Source organism: Liolophura sinensis, chromosome 6 (assembly GCF_032854445.1).
Source record: "Liolophura sinensis isolate JHLJ2023 chromosome 6, CUHK_Ljap_v2, whole genome shotgun sequence".
Lineage (NCBI taxonomy): Eukaryota > Metazoa > Mollusca > Polyplacophora > Chitonida > Chitonidae > Liolophura > Liolophura sinensis.
Window position 1 is genome coordinate 22,521,849 of NC_088300.1, and position 19,042 is coordinate 22,540,890.

The window sequence follows — 19,042 nt, forward strand, 5'->3', positions numbered from 1 at the left end:
TGATTTGTTCCCAATTTAATACCTGTGGGATGTCCATGACCTGCGTGTTTGTGACTTCCAGTTCCAGGTGACATCAACGAGTGGGAAAACATTCCGCAATTCACAATTGACCATCTCATCAGATCTGTAATTTGACGATGTGTAGCACTGCAGCAAGCGAATGGCAAACATTCTGGGTACTCAAGTGTATGAATTTCCTAAACTGACCCCACCCGTTTCCTAACATGCCTCAGCGCTACCGTCGGGTGTGTGTTTTCCTCAGTTATGAAAATGTACTTTTAAGAGTCCATTTTATGTTCCCCTGAAATACGGTATTGAAAGGAAATTGATAGCGCGGTTAATTTTATCAAAAAATTGGGTGTTGGCGTTCATATTTTTGTTCAGTATTGATAGACGGTCAAATGTTAATGTTTTTTTACATGGAACTAGTTAACATACTACTTTTTAAAAAGCAGTTTACAAACTAACAGAGCATAAATATTGTGTCTGGGGAACATTTAGTGTTAAAATTAAGTCATTGGGGACCTTCTTTAACAATTGAACATTCGGGATTACAGACATTCGGGCTCTTGCCGGTCGACTCACACAGACAGGTTGGTGAAAATGTTGTCTGAATGACCTGGAAGTTTGTATGAAACGCTGCTTCACGGCAGCCTTAGTGAAAAAGTACACTTTGTTACTCAGTTGTAAAAACTAGGTTGATGTTTTTGTTAGTCAGTTAACCCCTCCTCTGACGGATGTTCATGGAGAAAAACAGGGTCATTAATGATTTAATGTCACTGTACCATGTGGACTGCTACCTCAACTTGCAACTTGCAGTTGCATAAGGTACATTTTTATTTGGTAGGTGAAGAGTGAGACACGATTTTAGATTAAATCCAGGTCTGATCTGTACGCTGCACACATGTAGCTTATCGTACAAGTGTTTACCGGTAGTACGTCATGAGAGTGGACATATATAAACATGAGTATTTTAGCACAAACTAATTTGTCTGATTTGCAGCAGCTGCATTATCTATGGGTAAGGTAAGGAGACATAACATTCAAAATGTATCTCCAGCTCATGCTGGCTTCCTCTTTCAAAAAAAAAAATAGTGGTGAATGTATATTCAAGTATATGTGTCATCAAATTAGATAGACGGGGGCTTCCGTGGCTCTTTTGGTTAGCGCTCTAGCGCAGCGTAATGACCGAGGAGCTTCTCAAAAATGCGGTCGCTGGGAGTTCAAGTCTAGCTCACGCTGGCTTCGTCTCGGGGCCATACATGAGAAAGTCTGCCATCAACCTGCGTATTGTTGTGGGTCCCCCCCGGGCTCTGCCCAGTTTCCTCCCACCATAATGCTGGCCGCCGTTCTGAAATATTCTTGAGTATGACGTAAAACATCAATCAAATAAATAAATCAAAATGTGCCGTCAATGACACATGGTTGGCAGGTTATAGAGACTGGCATCAGACAGAGTTTTTGACAATATCACAAGACATTTTTGCCTCACAGTGTTAAAGCAGTGACAGTTAATAATAGACAGAATGGCTCAGAGATACATAGGTTTTCTTTAAAAATGCCTTCATTCCGCATACTTCATTTATAAGGTATGCATATACTTTGATGAAACGTATTAATTCATACCAGACCTCGTACGCCTTCGGCCTTCAGTTACTCCAGATTTTACATTCTGATGACAAGTGCAAAATAAAGATTATCTCTGTGTTTTCTAATATTTCAGACTGGAGAAGCATCCTATATTGGTGTGTTCAAAACCCTGTACAATCAGTCAGAGATTTTTCTTAACAGTGAGTGTTACAGTGTTTTTCTCTTTTCTCTCTTTGTTTTTTTTTCTGCTTCCTTGTTTTGGTACATTTACATAACTTACTGTATTTTTTTTTATACAATGTATATGTAAGGCCGGAGGGGTTAGCATGGCAGCACAGTGCAAGGACCCAGGAGCTTCCCACCAACGCAGTTGCTGGGGGTTAAAGCCCAGCTCATGTTGGTTTCCTCTCTGGTCGTATGTGGGAAGGTCTGTTGAGCAACCTCTGAATGATCCTGGGTTTCCCCCAGGCGCTGCCCGGTTTCCTCTCACCACAATGCTGGCTGGCGCCATATAAGTGAAATATTCTTGAGTATTGCATAAAACACCAATCAAATAAATAAACAATGTACGTGTAGTTTATACTCAGTTTACCTGGTTTTGTTCTATTGATCATAGAAAGGTGTTTTTGAGGTTTTCTGTGGCATGTGCGATAAGTTTCAGCATAAAAAGTAATATCATATGACTTTTTTTTGGCCTCTATTTATGCAAATACATGCAACTCTTAGGGTATGACTTGAGATTACATTCGATGAGTTATTTATTTATTTGATTGGTGTTTTACGCCGTACTCAAGAATATTTCACTTATATGACGACGGCCAGCATTATGGTGGGTGGAAACCGGGCAGAGCCCGGGGGAAACCCATGACCATCTACAGGTTGCTGACAAACCTTCCCATGTACCTCAATGAGTTAAGATTATCTCCAAATCACATATCTACCATATCTGATTCTATCATCTATTTGTACAAGGGTGTTCAAAGTTGCTTACATTATCATATTTACCATTCAACTTATTTGCATTTTTGCGAGTTGTTTGTTCAAGCATATTCAGAAAGCATTACTCTTTGTTAACTGATTAAATTATATTTTTTTTAAAGCCCTGAAACTGGCCAATCCAATAATGTAGTTTTGTCTCCAAAATCAAATTAAAAATGTGCAAGAATTGCATTCACGTTGTGAATAAGTTTCTTGTATAAAAAGTTTGAGAAATTAGGGTACTATTCAATATGATTGCCTTTCTGGGGATTATTAAAGTGCTGTGTAAATGATCTTGCCATCATGTTATATCAGATGCAGTTGTCTTAGGGCAGCCTGTTGCATCATTTTCGCATTTAGATGTGGAAGGCTGAACTCAGAGAGCTCACAAACTTTCATATCATGACAATCTCTATTTATCCCACATGTACATTAGGCAAAATCCTGTGCCTGCATTGGTTGAAATGACTCTATTATTGACTCTATTATTAAGTTTTTGTCCCACAAGACATGAATTTGTAAGGTGTAGCTTATTATCTCAATTTGAAACATATTTGGCTACTTGCCAGGGGTCCATTTTATGAAGCAGTCTTAATTTGTGCCTGTTATAACTTTCGCTACAACACATGGAAAACGTGTCATCGCCGGATGAAATTGTGCTTGACCCAATGTTGTGATACCTTTGTAAAATATGCTCAAGTCATTCCAGGTGTTAAAATGAAGTATAATTCTGCAGAATCACCTCTGGATATGGTCTTAGTGAAATACATTCCTTTTGGGCTGCATTGATTACACAGGTGTACTGTCACTAACTGTGTAGAGATACATATGGGATCTGTAAGCCTCATATAGGCTAACACAAAATTCTTGCACGTTAAAAAACCTGATTACCCCTCCACTGATATTTGCGTTCATTCCACGTTGCATTGCATACTAGATGAGAATTTGGAGTCAGTAAGATTCAGCCCCTGTCTTTTCTTTGCTTGTTGTGTAACACATTTGATTGCTTGTTTTGTGATGGAGTATCATAGCCTTTGACTTTCACATCTTCACAAACCAAATTTACCTGTGGCAGTAGGAGATTGGAATGCAAACAGATGGAATTTAAGTTTTTGGAAACGAGGGAGTGGGGTTGGGGGTGACTATCTTGGCTCAGTGCAAGTGTGTAGAATGTGTTAAAGTTTCAAGTTCTGATTCTAAATTCTTCATCTAGTATGAAATGCAGAGAGCAAGGTATAGTCAGAGTTAGTATACAGATTTAGACATAAATGACAAAATTTGTCAATTTCCTAATTTCTCTAATTTCCAGTTATTATTATTTATTTATTTATTTGATTGATGTTTTATGCTGTACTCAAGAATATTTCACTTATATGATGGCGGCCAGCAAAACGGTGGATGGAAACCGGGCTGGGGGAAACACGGGCTTCCGACGTATGGCCGGAGAGGAAGCAAGCACGAGCTGGACTTGAACTCACAGCAACCGCATTGGTGAGAGGCTCCTGGGTCATTACGCTGCGCTAGTGCGCTAACCAACAGAGCCACGGAAGCCCCCAGTTATATTAAAAAGCAGTGGTGTTTTAGACTATTGTATTGTTGTGTACTACTTTTAGAAGCTTGTCTTAAGACTTAGGTGATAGAAATTGATTTTAGTATATTTATTTATATATGTTATGTAAGAATGTATATTTATATACACTAAAAAACCAATTAGCCTTCTCAACTGACTTTTTTGGTGAGAATACTCATTTGTTTTTTTATTCTATTATTTCTCCACATCAGAAAAACTCTACTTTTTACACCTGCATATATATATATATATATAATTTAATTTTAACCTCCTTTTCTTAATTCTTACAACCTGAAATAAATTCTTACATGGTGTTTGTATTTGTGTTTGTTTTAGTCAAATGTAGTGAGGGAATAACATCCAAGCTTACTGTGAAATGGATTTTGAGGTGGAGTCCATGTGCTGATGAGTACTTGGGCATAGATAACGGAGAGGCAAGTAAACATAAGAAACTGCCACATATAAAAGGCTATAATATGTCTACAGCCCACAGTATTAAATGTTGTTCTCTGTGTCATTTACCTACAATTAAATCCTGTATTATGTAAATTTTTTTGGATGTAATGACATCAAAACTTCAAACACAAAGAGGTGTTTTCTTTATTTATTACCGGTCCCAATAGCGCAGTTGATAGAGCGTCTGTTTCGGGAGTGGTAGATCCAGGGTCACTCCTGGTTCAAGTCACACCTAAGATTTTAAAAGATGAAGAGGTGTAACTTCCTCGCTTGGTGTTCAGCGACTAGTTGACCCGTATCAGTATAATTGCTCGGGTGGGGTAGCTTACTTGCCTTCAGGAAGGCGTCTCAGTGAAGCAGCACTTAATAAAAGAGCAGTGGAAATTCGTCCTGCAACAAGGAGACACATTACATGCTCTCTAAGGATTCCTTTGTCGTCAAGTGTGACTTGATCAGTACTTGGAAATACTGGTACCAGCCATACTGCATGATACTGGTTGTTTGCCCATGATGTCTTTCACTAAAGTTTGTATGTTTTGTTTCCTGTTCAGATAATATAAATCAGTTACTTGATTTTGTTTTTATTCCTCCAGGATCCTGATGATCGAATGTGGAGGTACTATAATCATCCTAATATCCGTCAGATTAAAGGCTTTGACTATGACAAAACTGAGTACATTAGGTCGGAAGAGACGATGGATTGCAGTGAGCACATTGAACTAACGGTCAGTTGGGGTTGTAATTGGGTTTTACCTAGACAGGGCAAGGGGCCTCCATGGCCCAGTTGGTTAGCACTTCACGTATAAGTGAAATATTCTTGATTACGGTGTAAAACACTAATCAAATAAATAAATACTTAGATTGGTAGATTCTCATGATTGCACTGTTTGCAGTAAACAATAAACATTCAACATTCTCATGATTGCACTGTTTGTGAGGCCTCAATGACAATAAACATTCAACGATGCATGTGTAGCTGTATGTTGATGCATTGATGCAGTAGCCCCTCACCGATGTAGTCGCTATGAGTTCAAGCCCCGCTGATGCTGTCTTCCTGTCAGCTGTATGTGTGAAGGCCTGTCAGCAAAATGTGGATGGTTGTAGGTTTGCCCCAGGCCCTGTCCAATTTTCTCCCACCAGTCGCCAAAGCTTGTGGATACCCTTGAGCTCTCATAAAGTTCACAGCCATCTTATATAAATGAACCAATGTTTTACATCAAACAACAATTAAGTAAATAATTAGGCTTTGAAAGGTCCATATTACCTGTTAGTATAAAAAAGCTGATAAGTAACTGAAATTTATAAAATCAAGAAGATTTGGCTGCCTTCAGGACACTGTTTAATGGTTTTACCACATATATATATTATTCTTTTGTGCTTCAATTTTAGCTTGCCTGTTCAAAGTGCAGGTGTAGCGTATGTCATACCGTGAGAGTCATAGTCCAGTGACGGAAAGTAATGTTAAACAAAATGTCAGGAGGTGTATCTTAAAAAGTACTGCAGTTATTGAGATCAGAGTTTGTGCACATGTAGAGCACTATAACACGAGGGGAGTGTTCGATTGCTGATTCGGTGTGTACATATTAAATACCGGAAATTACTGAATTATTGACTACTGTTAAAGTGTTATAGTGGAATCTCAAGAAGTACTGCATTTATTATTTATTTATTTATTTGATTGGTGTTTTACGCCGTACTCAAGAATATTTCACTTATATGACGGCGGCCAGCATTATGGTGGAAGGAAATCGGGCAGAGCCCGGGGGAAACCCACGACCATCTACAGGTTGCTGCCAGACCTTCCCAAGTACGGCCGGAGAGGAATCCAGCATGAGCTGGACTTGAACTCACAGCGACCGCTGCATTTATTCAGCTTAGGGTTTGCACACACGTTGAACATAGTAACACGAGGGGGATATTCCATCATTTATTCGTTGTGTTCATGTTGAATACCAGTAAATTACCAAATTCCTGGCATAGTGTATTGTGAATTACAATCAAAGTTAAACAAAATTTTAATGCAGTTTGAAGTTTTACATGCATATAAAGCACAATGACACAAGGGGGATGGTCCATCACTGATGCTCTGTGTGCATATTAATTACCCTAAATTACCAAATTCATAATTTCAGTTCTTTATGTATTGAGCTGAATTTGCATTCATGTGTCTCCTACAGCCGAGCTGTTTGATAGCCTTGGTACCATTTATAAGTTTGTGAATTTTCTTCATGTTTGATTTATTTAATGTCTCTGAATTCTCCTCATCAAATTGTATGAAAGTCAAGACTTTCCGTGTGTAATAAAATTTTGTATTGTACTAAAGAGCGAGTATTAACTTGTTTGTACAATTTTAATTCAGCTCATGTTAATTTTTATTTATCTTTCTGTGATATTGTTTATTTTCAGCGGAAAGATGATGTCCAATCAAAGAAAATGTTAAACCCAGTGGTAAGCGCTCCTTTTAGGAAATTTTCATGGCCTGCTATATATTAGCTTTTTCAGTAAAGCTGCAGGCCAAATCTGAAATGACTTGCTACTTTTGTCACGTGACCTGCTGTCTTATCGAAATTCATTAATGTCACAGTGATATGCTTACATGTATTATCCTTAAACCCTCATTTGAAGATGCTTGGAGAAGAGCACAAGGTTTTTGGTCATTATCACAAGATCAGGCCTGTGTAGATCCATAATTAAACACTTAGAATTCACACATAGAAGTTATTTTATTATAGGCTGAAAAGATGAGGATATAGGGTATGGGTTGCTTTCAAATACAGTTATTATGATCCTGTGGTGAAGCAAAGATCTGAAATAGATTACTTTCACATGAAGGTCTATGTTTTTTGTTTTATTTTATTATCAAATCAATTCAAGTACTCTACTTTCTCAATAATTACAGACAGCCGCTGATTGAGACATACTGAGAGTAAGCGTGCAGAACAGAGGAGTCTCTCGCGAGGCACACACAACAGCCGGCATCAAAATGCCAGTCTTTCTCAGCTTATACATGGCAACTCGTGATGTGCATTTTCAGTATACACACTTGGTTAAAAAGTAAAAAAAAAAACACTCACTCGTACAAATTATGCTATTTGATATTGACAGTAGATGGTTTTGTGGCATTATGTACAGGGAACATTCAACACCCCACACCGCATTAGGCGTTATATCCATTGGATTGTCTTGAATCTACCGACCTCTTGTCTTCCTCCCCACTCGTGTATGGGGTCCATGCAAGAATAAAACATGGATGATTGCAGTTTAATCATTGGATTAACAATGCTGCCTTACATATGTGGATAAAACACCTGTGGCAGTATAGTATGAGTGCCTGACTTGTAGGCAGATTTTCCATTTCTTACTGACCACGTGCCTATTTTGGCAGGAACATGATGTACATCAGAAAGTTAGTCTCAGTGAGGAAGGGCAGGAGCAGGAGGCCACAACCATTTTAGATTACTTTGAAGAAAGATAAGTGCCTTAATTCAAGGCTCTCTGGTTACATTCCAGGTGACCGTGAGAGAATATCAATCTTTGAAGCATACGTATTGCTGCGAAAGGCATCACTAATTTGACAGAAAGTACATAAACAAGTTCAAGTGGTTAGATCTGACTGAAAAGATGAAAGGCCTGATTTCCCAGTTCTCCGATGAGAATACAAACCATGTAGGTTTCATCTGGCATATGCAGGTGCTTAGACTCGAGCTTTGTCATGTGAAGTACTAAAGAAAAGAGAAGAATTACAAAATTCTCATGTGTATTTATCTACTTATCACTCTAAAGGTATGCTCAAAAGTTGAATGATGCACAGTATGACACAGTATCAGTAAATACCTGAACAGGTACCTCAACACCCATCCCTTAGGAACCTCATTCACTTCATTCTGACTGCAATTAAACTGAAGCATCTGGACAGACTCTTCATCTGAACATTGGTAAAATAAAATATGCAAAGAATATATGGGTATGTGGATTGGAAAAATCAAAGACTGCATGCAGAACAGTCGCTTCAGGTACTGGCTGTAGAAATTATTACTAGATAACAGACTCACAACAAAAAGCATGATTAAAATATTATGGAAATTTACGGCTTGTATGTATCCCCTTGATAATATATTTTTAAGGAGCTTTCCCAAATTATTAGTAGGCCTAGTCTACAGGTACATATGTTGGTGAATGAACTTTTGAACCAGATTTTAATTTTGATGTTTCAATAAGACCTTTAATTCATGGGGGAGCAGGGCTTGAAAAGCAGGAGTCTCTAACACCTGCCTTGGATTGGTCAATCAGCCCAATGGTGAATACAACAGTCTTCAAGGGCTTTTCAAAGTATCAGTTGAGTCCATCTTGTAAAATAACTATGGGTTCCAAACGCTTGGACTCTAGCTTGCTATTTACAGTTTTCTGTCCAAAGTTTCTCCCTCTTACTGCACTTGACTTTGCAAGGTATTTTAGTATTTCCCTTGTAGTAAAAAAACATACACCTCATGTAAAGTGATGTTTATGAGACTACATCTGCTTTTGCCTGTCACCCCAACTTTCAGCTTACACACAACACATGTTGTTTTGATAAAAATGGACTGAAAAGTGAAAGAACTGGTGGTTATTCGCTGGCCACATCACATACTCATTGAGGAGTCTGAATATTGATTGTGTCAAGTGCAGGACTTGTAGGCATGCAGCATTGATGTGGGCTGAAATATCAGTAATTACAAACATGTGCTTAGTCCATCTTCATGGACTTGGTGTTCTGTTTTTTTCACATCTTGACATTAATGGCAACAACGAGTCCATCTCTAACAGTTACAACCATTCAATGGCACAGAAAGCGAACCTTTAAAAACTTGACAGTCTATCTCGTCTTTCCCCGTCTTGCGAAGCTGGTTAGGCTCACTGAGGTGTGACAGAGGCATGGACAGCTGTCACTGATCGACTACCAGCAATCCCGTACTCCCTATAGAGAGTGTATGACATAAGTGAATAGAGTAGTGCAGAAAAGTCAACAAGGTACCAGTCAACAACTGTTGAAAATAGTGTTTTTGTACAATACCAACACATACATCATGAAAATGTTAGATACTTTACACAAAATGAAGCTTGGTTATTTTTTTTTTTTTTTTCTGTCTTTGGCATGAATCTTCAGTGGGGGCGGCATCATGACGGCATCCTGCCCCAAGAAGACAGTATATGTACACACACCTGATGACTCTTTGGTATCATGTGATGGAAAAAGTATGACGCAAAACCCAAAGCATACATACATACATGCTAATTGAACACATCAATCTTAGACTATCTGGTGTTATATATATTTGTAGATTTTACTTTAAGTTTGCTGAACATTGGCATTGTGAACTCAGTTTTCGTTTTTTCTTTCTTTTCAAAAAGTCTATAGGCACACGCTACGTGTTTACATGGGATTGGCAGATTTGCAGGTTGTTGTGTTCCTTTTACCTTGTATTTTGCCAGTAGTTCAAATTTCAGCCTTCTTATGTTAATTGTTGGGTAGAAACTTACTTGTTGCCTTATTTCCTCAGATCAAAGAAGGAAAGAATAGGAAAAAGCGTGAAGGCACATTAAGGCCTCAGGCGAAAACAACGCCTGCAGGGAATCCAACGCCTGCAGGGAATCCAACACCTGCAGTGAATCCAACGCCTGCAGTGAATCCAACGCCTGCAGGGAACCCTACGCCTGCAGGGAATCCAACGCCTGCAGGGAACCCTACGCCTGCAGGGAATCCATCAGCTCCAAGAAATTCACAACGTGTGAAAAATGTCCCAGAAATGTCCCAGAAAAAGGTGATTTTTGAGATACTGTAGATATCTGGAGATACTGTAGATATCTGGAGGATCTAGAGACTATTTTTGTTAATTTCATGCATAGGGGACTCAGGCAGTCAGTCCCTCATAAATCATTTTTGAGGACTTTTGTTTAATATGCTCCATCATATTGAATTAAAATCTGGTACATGACTTCACCAAGGAGACAAGAAGGTAAATTTTCAGGGTTTTTTTTTTCACTTTCCACAAAATTATCACTAGTTTTGTCCTGTTGTATACCTTAACTGTTTTGTTGCCTTTTTTTTTCCAAAATGATTTCATGACACTGTATTAAAACTTCGTACATGAAAACTTGCAGATTAGATTGGAGTTTTGGATCACTTTGTCCATTTTCAACAAAATTATTGTTGTTTAGGTCCTGTTGCAGCTTGACATTTTTTTTTTTTTTTTTAATTGTTCACTGTATTGAATTGAAGTTTAGAACTTGGGGTTTTGGGGTCGGCCCAGTCATAAATATTTACAGCCAACCCAGAATTAACAGTAGGTACAAGTACTTGCCTTGGGCAGACTGTTAGTTAGTAATTTTCGATTTAGTTTTCAAAGATATGCAATTTAATTGTGTCCAAAAAAAAAGTGGTGAGAAAATTTTTTTTTTTTTGCCTGTTGTTAGCTGCTGAATCAATATGATGTGGAACTCTTTTGAAAATGAAGTTATGAAAAGACAGTGACTGGTACAGTTTCTATTAATACGGACCACAAATATGTACGAGTTTTAGATATAGTCATGATCGTAACTCTGAAATGCTACGATCACATAACAATTCTTTTGTGCAAGTGGCTTAAAAAAAACCAACAAAAGAAACAAATGACAATATTTAAAGTACTTGCATTACTAGAGGTGATAATGTCAAGCTGCCAGTTGTATAAGAACTAGTGTAAGCAAGAACTGTGATATTTACAGGGATTGGTCTGCAGGACGTGGCAGGAAGGCGTGTTTCTCTTTGTGGTCGTGCTATCTATGAACGGCACTGACACTCCAAAGGAAGCTAACGTGTTCGGTAAGTTTTTTCTTCATTGGTCAGCAAAGAATGATGTATTAGGTTGGTAAAAAGGTTTTCCTGTGTGAAGACAAAATCTTTGCAGTTTCCACAAGATTATCCTGATTTGACGTGATGATGTTCCTCATGTGATGTTTAATAAGGCAGATATGACGTCGCTATGTTTTAATATAGTGCAATTTTTTTTACTCTTTAGGAAAGACATTGATCCTATCTCGACTCTTACCACTTAGCCCTGCTTTTAAGAGATACATCGGAGTAGCTCTTTAACTGACACAACCATTTTTTTCTGAGATGCTTGGCACCTGTTAGTCCACCAAAACTCAGTTGCTTATTAAATACAGAAGTAGGTCACGTGACACTTGAAAATGGCTGTCGACAGTGAGGCACTTGGAACTGCTGAAATTCTAGCAGTCAGTGGGACCACCAAACAGCGAGTTAATTAGTTTCATACAAGAGGATAGTAAATAAAGAGGATAAGATTAGAGATTTCACCATAAAATTACATATAAATGAGCAGAGGAGGTGAGTTGGATTACCACAAGTTGGAAGGAGATGAGACTTTGAAATCCACGTGGATGGACTCCACGATGAACGTCAGAATTTTAAAATAGCTCACTCAGTCCCTCTGTATGGACTAGGCATCTGTGCAAATCAACTTTTAATCTGGAGTTCTTTACTATGTGGACATGGAATACATACACGCCACACTACAGAAACTGGAAACCAGATGATCTGTCACTTGTATCCTCCACTCTTCAGTCTATTTGGCTGAAGAGTTTAAACAGCAATCACATGACATCACAGTGTCTTCTGGGGTTACAGAATTGACTTGCACCTTACAGCTTTGCTATACATACAGAAAGATTGACTTTTTAAAACTTGGATACTTTATATATACAAATTTGATTTGGTGTCTTTTCTTTTAACCTGATTTTGCTAACAGGGGGCCTCTGTGGCCCAGATGCTTAATATGCCTAGGAGCCTCTCACCAATTAGGTCTCTCATGCTCTTACTGTCTTCCTGTGGCCTTTCAGCAACGTGCGAATGATCGTGGGTTTCCCCGGGGCCCTGCCCACTTTTCTGCCACAATAATGCTGGCTGCAGTTGTATAAGTGAAATATTCTACAAAATAAATATTTTGCTAACTGTTTGGCTGCTGTCAACAAAAGCGAATCTGCTTAACAATCAGAATTACACGGTTGATAATCATGTGTTATTTTCTTGTAGTTGAGATTTCCATGAAGAATGACAATGGATTTTTGTCAGCAATGGAATGGCCGCTTCTCATCGTGAGTATTAACAGTAGTTGGTTAATTTATTTTGTTATATATCTTCTTCCTTTGTAATTTCACATATTCATGTAATATTTTCTGATATCATATGTTTTTACATTAACATATAAACACAATGAAAGATTTATTTTATTAAAATTGCAACAAAATAATAATATGGCCAATCATGACTTCATTCTTCAGCATATTTATCACAATTCTTTTTCATAAGGCCTCGGACTATTCGGGGTCACATTGCATATTCATCATGCGGTCAGCTGATAACGTGCTTTAACGAGACTTCCGGTCCAAGTGGTACTGTCCGTTATAAACCATATTCACCTCAATGACCATGTGTTCTTTCATCACGCGGCCGCGTAAGAAGATAGGAAAAAGTGCAGCAGCTAAGTTGGACACAGTCTCGGTTGCTGGTCGCAGCAATGAAATTGAGCGGGATGTTGACCTGGACTCGGACAAAGCCGCTTCTTAGACAGGTGTGATAAGGATTGTTTTCCAATAATGTCTATGGGCCTTGATGGGGCCACAGCTCCCTCAAAAGACACCGTCACCGGCGAAAACTGGCGACAGGCCCTAAACTGACCACAGGTCCACGTAAACAATGTGCTTTGTCACCCTCAAGGAAGGGCAAGTGCAAAGCATGCACCAGAAATTCTACCTCAAATAAACTTGCACAAAGACCACGTGGTCTTGAGAGGTTCGTTGAAGGGGACATGTTGGTTCTGTGAGACTCGGTGTCTGCTCTTTGGAGGACAGATTGGACAAATTACTATAGTTTACATTGCCCGAGAAGGCCAGCTGTGATACCTTTTGCGAGGCCAGCTTTGGCTTTGAAAATCTGCTTGAGCCTTCTACCAAACTCGGAGATGATGAGGTCTTATTTACCATAGGTTCGTCGAAACAGCAACAACAGTTGATTGTCGATTTGGACTTATTAAAGATTATAAAGGATTATAAAGATATTTTTACAATATCCGAGGTGAATGGAGCTCCCTTAGGTTCAAAGGTAGCTAACTTCATAGAAAAAGAAGAATGTGCTTATGCTCACAGAGCAACATCCCATGTCAAGCAAGAGAAACATCCCATATCAAGCAAGAGCAACATCCCATATCAAGCAAGAGCAACATCCCATACCAAGCAAGAGCAACATCCCATATCAAGCAAGAGCAACATCCCATACCAAGCAAGAGCAACATCTCCATACCAAGCAACTGTGAGCAACTATAACCACCTTGTATTTACTCAGAGATGTGGGCGTTGTTGAACACTGTGACTAAATCTAGAGACCTTTCTATTAATAAGCTACAAGAACTCTTAGGCACAGAATAACAGCTGTGGAACGGCAAGCTTAGCTGTTGTCTTCACTAAAAGAAGATATTAAACTCCAACAATGCCGAGTGCTTGCATCTGAGCCTGTTTTATTTCTGTGCAACCTGTTTTTTAATATCTCTTACTTTTAGAGGCTCTGGGTACAGCCTTTGTTATCATGCAAATATGCATCTTTGCGCATGCAGAATGCCTCTACAATGAATTGTTTATTTGGGACAACGTGAAAGAATGTGTCAGCGAAATAGACAATATTTCTATACTAAGTAGAACAACTGAATCCACTTGAACAAAAAACCCGTATCGGGGGTTTGGGTGTGACATAAGAGGCCTGCACAGAGGGAGGCCTCGGCCCTTCCCATCAAGATAGGGAGGTTACAGAGGCAGGATATAGCAGCAACTAACTCAGCCTCATATGTTGAAAAAGTAGAGGAAAGTTTTTTCAAGGCGGGAGCTTTATCTATACAAATTTCAGAGTGGAAAAAATGATCCAATAACCCATGGGTGTTACAAAATGTGGTAGGACATAAAATTGAATATTTAAGATTACCTTGCCAGAAAAGTATGCCAGTCCCTATTCAGGCTTCAGCGAATGATCGTGTACACATCAGTCAGGGGCTTACAGTGCTCTTGCAGAAAGACGTAATTGAAGTTTGCAAAGCGGAACATGACCAGTTTCTATCAAATATTTTTGTGTGCCAGAAAAACAAAAAATGAGAAGTTTTGAACTATATTGAATTAATACCTATTGTTCAGGTATATGTACATGTAAGTTTATGTTTGTGCCTGATATAGACCTGTTTACCTCGAGTTAGTCAGCCTTCGTCAGTCAGGCTTTCAATTGAGGCTGCCATCATGTCTCTAAATCATAGTTGTCAAAGGGTTATTAGTCCCATTTCACTGCCTAAAAAGTGTGTTGTGAACTATCTAGCAGAGTTAGCTTCAGATTTAGCTTACAGTGTAGTTAACACACACAGTTCCGTGTTGTCACAAACTTTATTTCTTTGTGGATGTATAGTGCCACAGGATGTGATAGGATGAAAGGACTGTTTGAGTAAGACCCTCCAGTTCCTAGGAGTACAACGTTAAACCCCAAGCACTCACTCACTCCAGTTCCTAGGTATAGCCACACATGGGATGTGAAGAACATTTTACATTATTTCAAATCTTGTGTTCTGGCGTTGTTGGCTCTTGTCACATCACAGTGAGTGCAAAGTTTGCAAGCCTTGACCTGAAGTGGAATGCGACTGTCGCAGTTTGGTCAAAAGTTGAGTTTCAGTTTTTAAGTCCCTTAAGACCACTCTGAGAAATGGTCCCTTTAAGCTAGTGCAAATTGTGAAGTATAATGACAAAGATTTGTGTGTTGTAGAGACATTGGTGATATACATGTATCTTAAAAAAACAAATTGGTGGCGTACTTGTGCTCAATTGTTGACTTTTAAGCCTGTTAATACACCAGCTATTACAAGATGGGTGTGCAATGTGTTATCCTTTTCAGGTATTGACTCTGATTTGTTTAAGGCACATTGGTTTCATAGTGCGGCAACTTCCAAAGCTATAAGTAAGGGCATTTCAGTTTGTGACATACTTAAAACGGCTGACTGGTCTAGTGCTAAAGTTTTCCATGATTTCTATCATCGATCGGTGGTTTACATGGCTGGCTCAGGGTTTGATATCTCCATGGTTTATTATCAGTGAAATTTGTATGCAGTGATATCTGGTGTTCCGTTATCTGTTGTCACTTATCGTTAAACATGCAATGTGACCCCGAATAGGCTGAGGCCTTACGGAAAAGAACTCCTCCTTGTCCTCATCCCAGCATCTTGGGAGAGATGTGCAGGATGAGAGGGATTGTTTTAGTATACAAGGCCATGGCTTTGAGCAATCACATCCACCCAAGTGATTGTTGCATTGAGGTATCAAGTATCCAATCAGTAGCTGGTGATCTTCAACAGACAGAAGATCTGTGGGATGTTACATTGTGTAATATCATTCAGGTATCAGGAATCCTGATCAGTAAACCAGCAATCTGGTTTCCCTCCCTACTCAATGACAACAGAATTTTGTTGTTGAGCAGACATGGTCATTGAGGTTGAATATGGTTTATAATGGACAGTACCATGGGACCAGAAGTCTCGTTGAAGCATGTTATCAGCTGACCACACCTAATGACACCTAATAACTTCTTGTCATCTTATAACTGAAAAATTGTTAAGTACAATGTAAAACCCCAAGCACACATGCATGCATAAACATACGATTGCCTCGTACTACAAGGCCTGGAAAGCCACACCATGTGTGAACTGCAAAACTAGAGTATTGAAAGACCGTGCTATTTCTGTTATAATCACATGTAGATCTGTGAGGAAGGCCCGAACTCTAGGGTAATGATGGCCACTGCCTTGTAGAGAAAATATCATATTACATTCCAGCCTTGTTTACTGTGATGTGTTTTTTTATACATCTGTATTATGAACTGTGTTATAATGTTGTCCATTGGTCCATTTGTGTGTTTGTCCAGCTGTATACTTTGTAGGGTTGAACAGGCTTATCACATCTGATAACATTTTGTCTCTTGCAATAGGACAAAAGCCTATGAAAAATGAGGGATGCCAATAAAATTTCCGAAGTCAAACCCCTTTTTTGTTATGTTTTTTTTTTTGTGTGTGTGTGTGTGTGTGTGTCAAGTCTATAGTTGAAGAACAGCATCACTTAAAAATTCGAAACAGGACAATCCTGTGCATTTCAATCACCAGCACCAAATCTGATAGCGTCTTTTACTATTCATTCCATGAGGGGAAGATCTTGTGGTTCCATAGCTATTTTTTGTAATATTGTACATTCAAAATCCTGTATTTCTTGCAGTTTTATGGTGTCATGTGCATTGTTTATGTGGTGCTTGGTCTGATCTGGCTGGTTTTACTGGCATGTAACTGGAGAGATTTGCTCAGGGTACAGTTCTGGATAGGTGGAGTTATTGTTCTTGGTAAGGCCTCTGGCATGTACATCTTGTTATTTTAGTATTTTACTTAAAAATTACCATGTTTTCAGAACATGTTTTATTTAAGTTTTTATTTGTTTTCGTGCTATTTCCTTCTGTCCTTATCCATCTTAAAGTATTAACATATCTACCACGTCCTTTTCTTTATAAGAATTCGGAATGCTCTCAGAAATTTTGTACAAAGTTTATTCACTCTAGTAATCAAAGGAGTGCTGTTGTCATCAGAGATATTATTCTACTGAAAGGAATTGTGTAGTGTATGTTTAAAACAAATACAGTTACGAAATAAATCGGGTTTGTACACAGTTTACTTGTTTTCCAGGAATGTTGGAGAAGGCAGTATTCTATGCAGATTTGCAAAGCATAAACCATAAGGGTGAATCAGGTATGTGAACCACTCTGACCATCACTCTGACAAATGATATTTGGAAATTTTGGGGATTCATTGAATATTCATTAAGCTTTCGGGATGGTTTACCTTCCTAAAATTTTATGCACCTTTGATAACTTGCCGTTTTTTTAATACTACAATATCTGTTGTCCAAGACATCATGTGAGTAGAAGTGAATTCTTTTTGTTTTCATTGGCCTAGTTTTAATTTAATAAACAAACATTTTTAATTGTTTTAATAAAAAAGCATTTTTAAGTAATAACATTGTACATTTGGTATTATGTTAAGCAAGTAATGATTCCTTTATAAACTTTCAGTTCCCGGTGCTGTTATATTTGCTGAGCTTGTCTCATGTTTCAAGAGGACAGTTGCTCGTATGTTGGTGATTATTGTCAGCCTGGGATTTGGAATTGTCAAGTGAGTTACATTCATGATCAGCAAAAAGGAAATTTTTATCTACAGATGAATTTAGAAGAGTAGACATTTTTATTTTGTGCTTATATTTGCCCACAAGAAATGATCACTTAAACTTATAGCTTTACAGTTTTTGCTACATATAAATCTTCATCCTTTTTAAATTCTGAAACACTATTTTCAGTGGAATTTTTGCGCACAATTATTCCGAAAATGATGATAAAATGATTCATATGTGACTAAAGATGCAAGGGTCATGAAGCTGTGCAATTTTTTTTTCATCTCTCATAGCTCTCGCAGAATGTTTCAAAATGTTAGTTGCAGTGGTGGTTGAAAAGGTGAAAGAATTGTGGTAGTCTTCTCCTCTTGCTTGAACCAGTATCGTTTGAATGTACAACGAGGTTTCATGCAGTTAAGAGTGAGATTTTTGTCTGTCACTATATGAATCAAATATTATGTTGGCTGCAAATGCTGCCTTTTAAACTGATGCACTAATAAGTGAGTTATCTTTTCCTGAAAGGCCCTTACATATTCAGTGGGTATGTTTACCTCTGTAGCATTGCTTAATAGCTGTCACTGCCCTTTAGATACCATGCGATTTCTGTATTCACACCTGTAATCATTCTTCACTTCAGACCCAGACTGGGACCCATGCTGCACAAAGTCTTGGGAGTGGGCAGTCTGTATTTTATATTTGCAGCAGTTGAGGGCTGCTTTAGAGCAGTTAAGGTAAGATGTTAGCCTTGACTGTTAGACCTGCCCATGGCTCTGTTTACTGAAGAGTATTTATGGAATGGGAGCCATACATTCTGACCTATCTGAGCCATCCATTCTGACCTACCTGAGCCATACATTCCGACCTATCTGAGCCATACATTATGGTGTACAGTTCAGTTAATGAATCTGAATGTTCATGGCTTCTGATAGGGAAGTGAAATGTTTATAGGTTCTTAGCTTGATATGAAATATTTACTTGCTTTAGAATTCTTTTTATTCATTTATTTATGTAATTATTTGCTGCATTTCACTTAACAATTTGGTATATAATATGCATTTTCAGATGCACATTTAGGCCTTAAAATGATTCTTTTCACACCAACACTGAAGTTTTTTGAAAGGTTTGAGAAATTAGTCAATCCATTAAAAACAATGTTCACCTAGAAAATGCTGAACTTGGGGTGATATA

At 38.4% G+C, this 19,042-nt stretch overlaps 1 protein-coding gene across 1 annotated transcript in view; it reads left to right on the forward strand.

Moving 5' to 3' along the window:
- LOC135466675 (transmembrane protein 87A-like) overlaps positions 1 to 19,042 on the forward strand; it is a 32,672-nt gene that overhangs the window by 3,280 nt on the left and 10,350 nt on the right. The window contains exons 2-12 of the mRNA XM_064744306.1: positions 1,724 to 1,790; positions 4,475 to 4,572; positions 5,188 to 5,319; positions 7,001 to 7,042; positions 10,132 to 10,392; positions 11,336 to 11,432; positions 12,663 to 12,724; positions 16,916 to 17,036; positions 17,374 to 17,436; positions 17,760 to 17,859; positions 18,492 to 18,585. Coding sequence (XP_064600376.1) covers positions 1,724 to 1,790; positions 4,475 to 4,572; positions 5,188 to 5,319; positions 7,001 to 7,042; positions 10,132 to 10,392; positions 11,336 to 11,432; positions 12,663 to 12,724; positions 16,916 to 17,036; positions 17,374 to 17,436; positions 17,760 to 17,859; positions 18,492 to 18,585 — 1,137 coding nt within the window. The remainder of the gene's footprint in view (positions 1 to 1,723; positions 1,791 to 4,474; positions 4,573 to 5,187; positions 5,320 to 7,000; positions 7,043 to 10,131; positions 10,393 to 11,335; positions 11,433 to 12,662; positions 12,725 to 16,915; positions 17,037 to 17,373; positions 17,437 to 17,759; positions 17,860 to 18,491; positions 18,586 to 19,042) is intronic.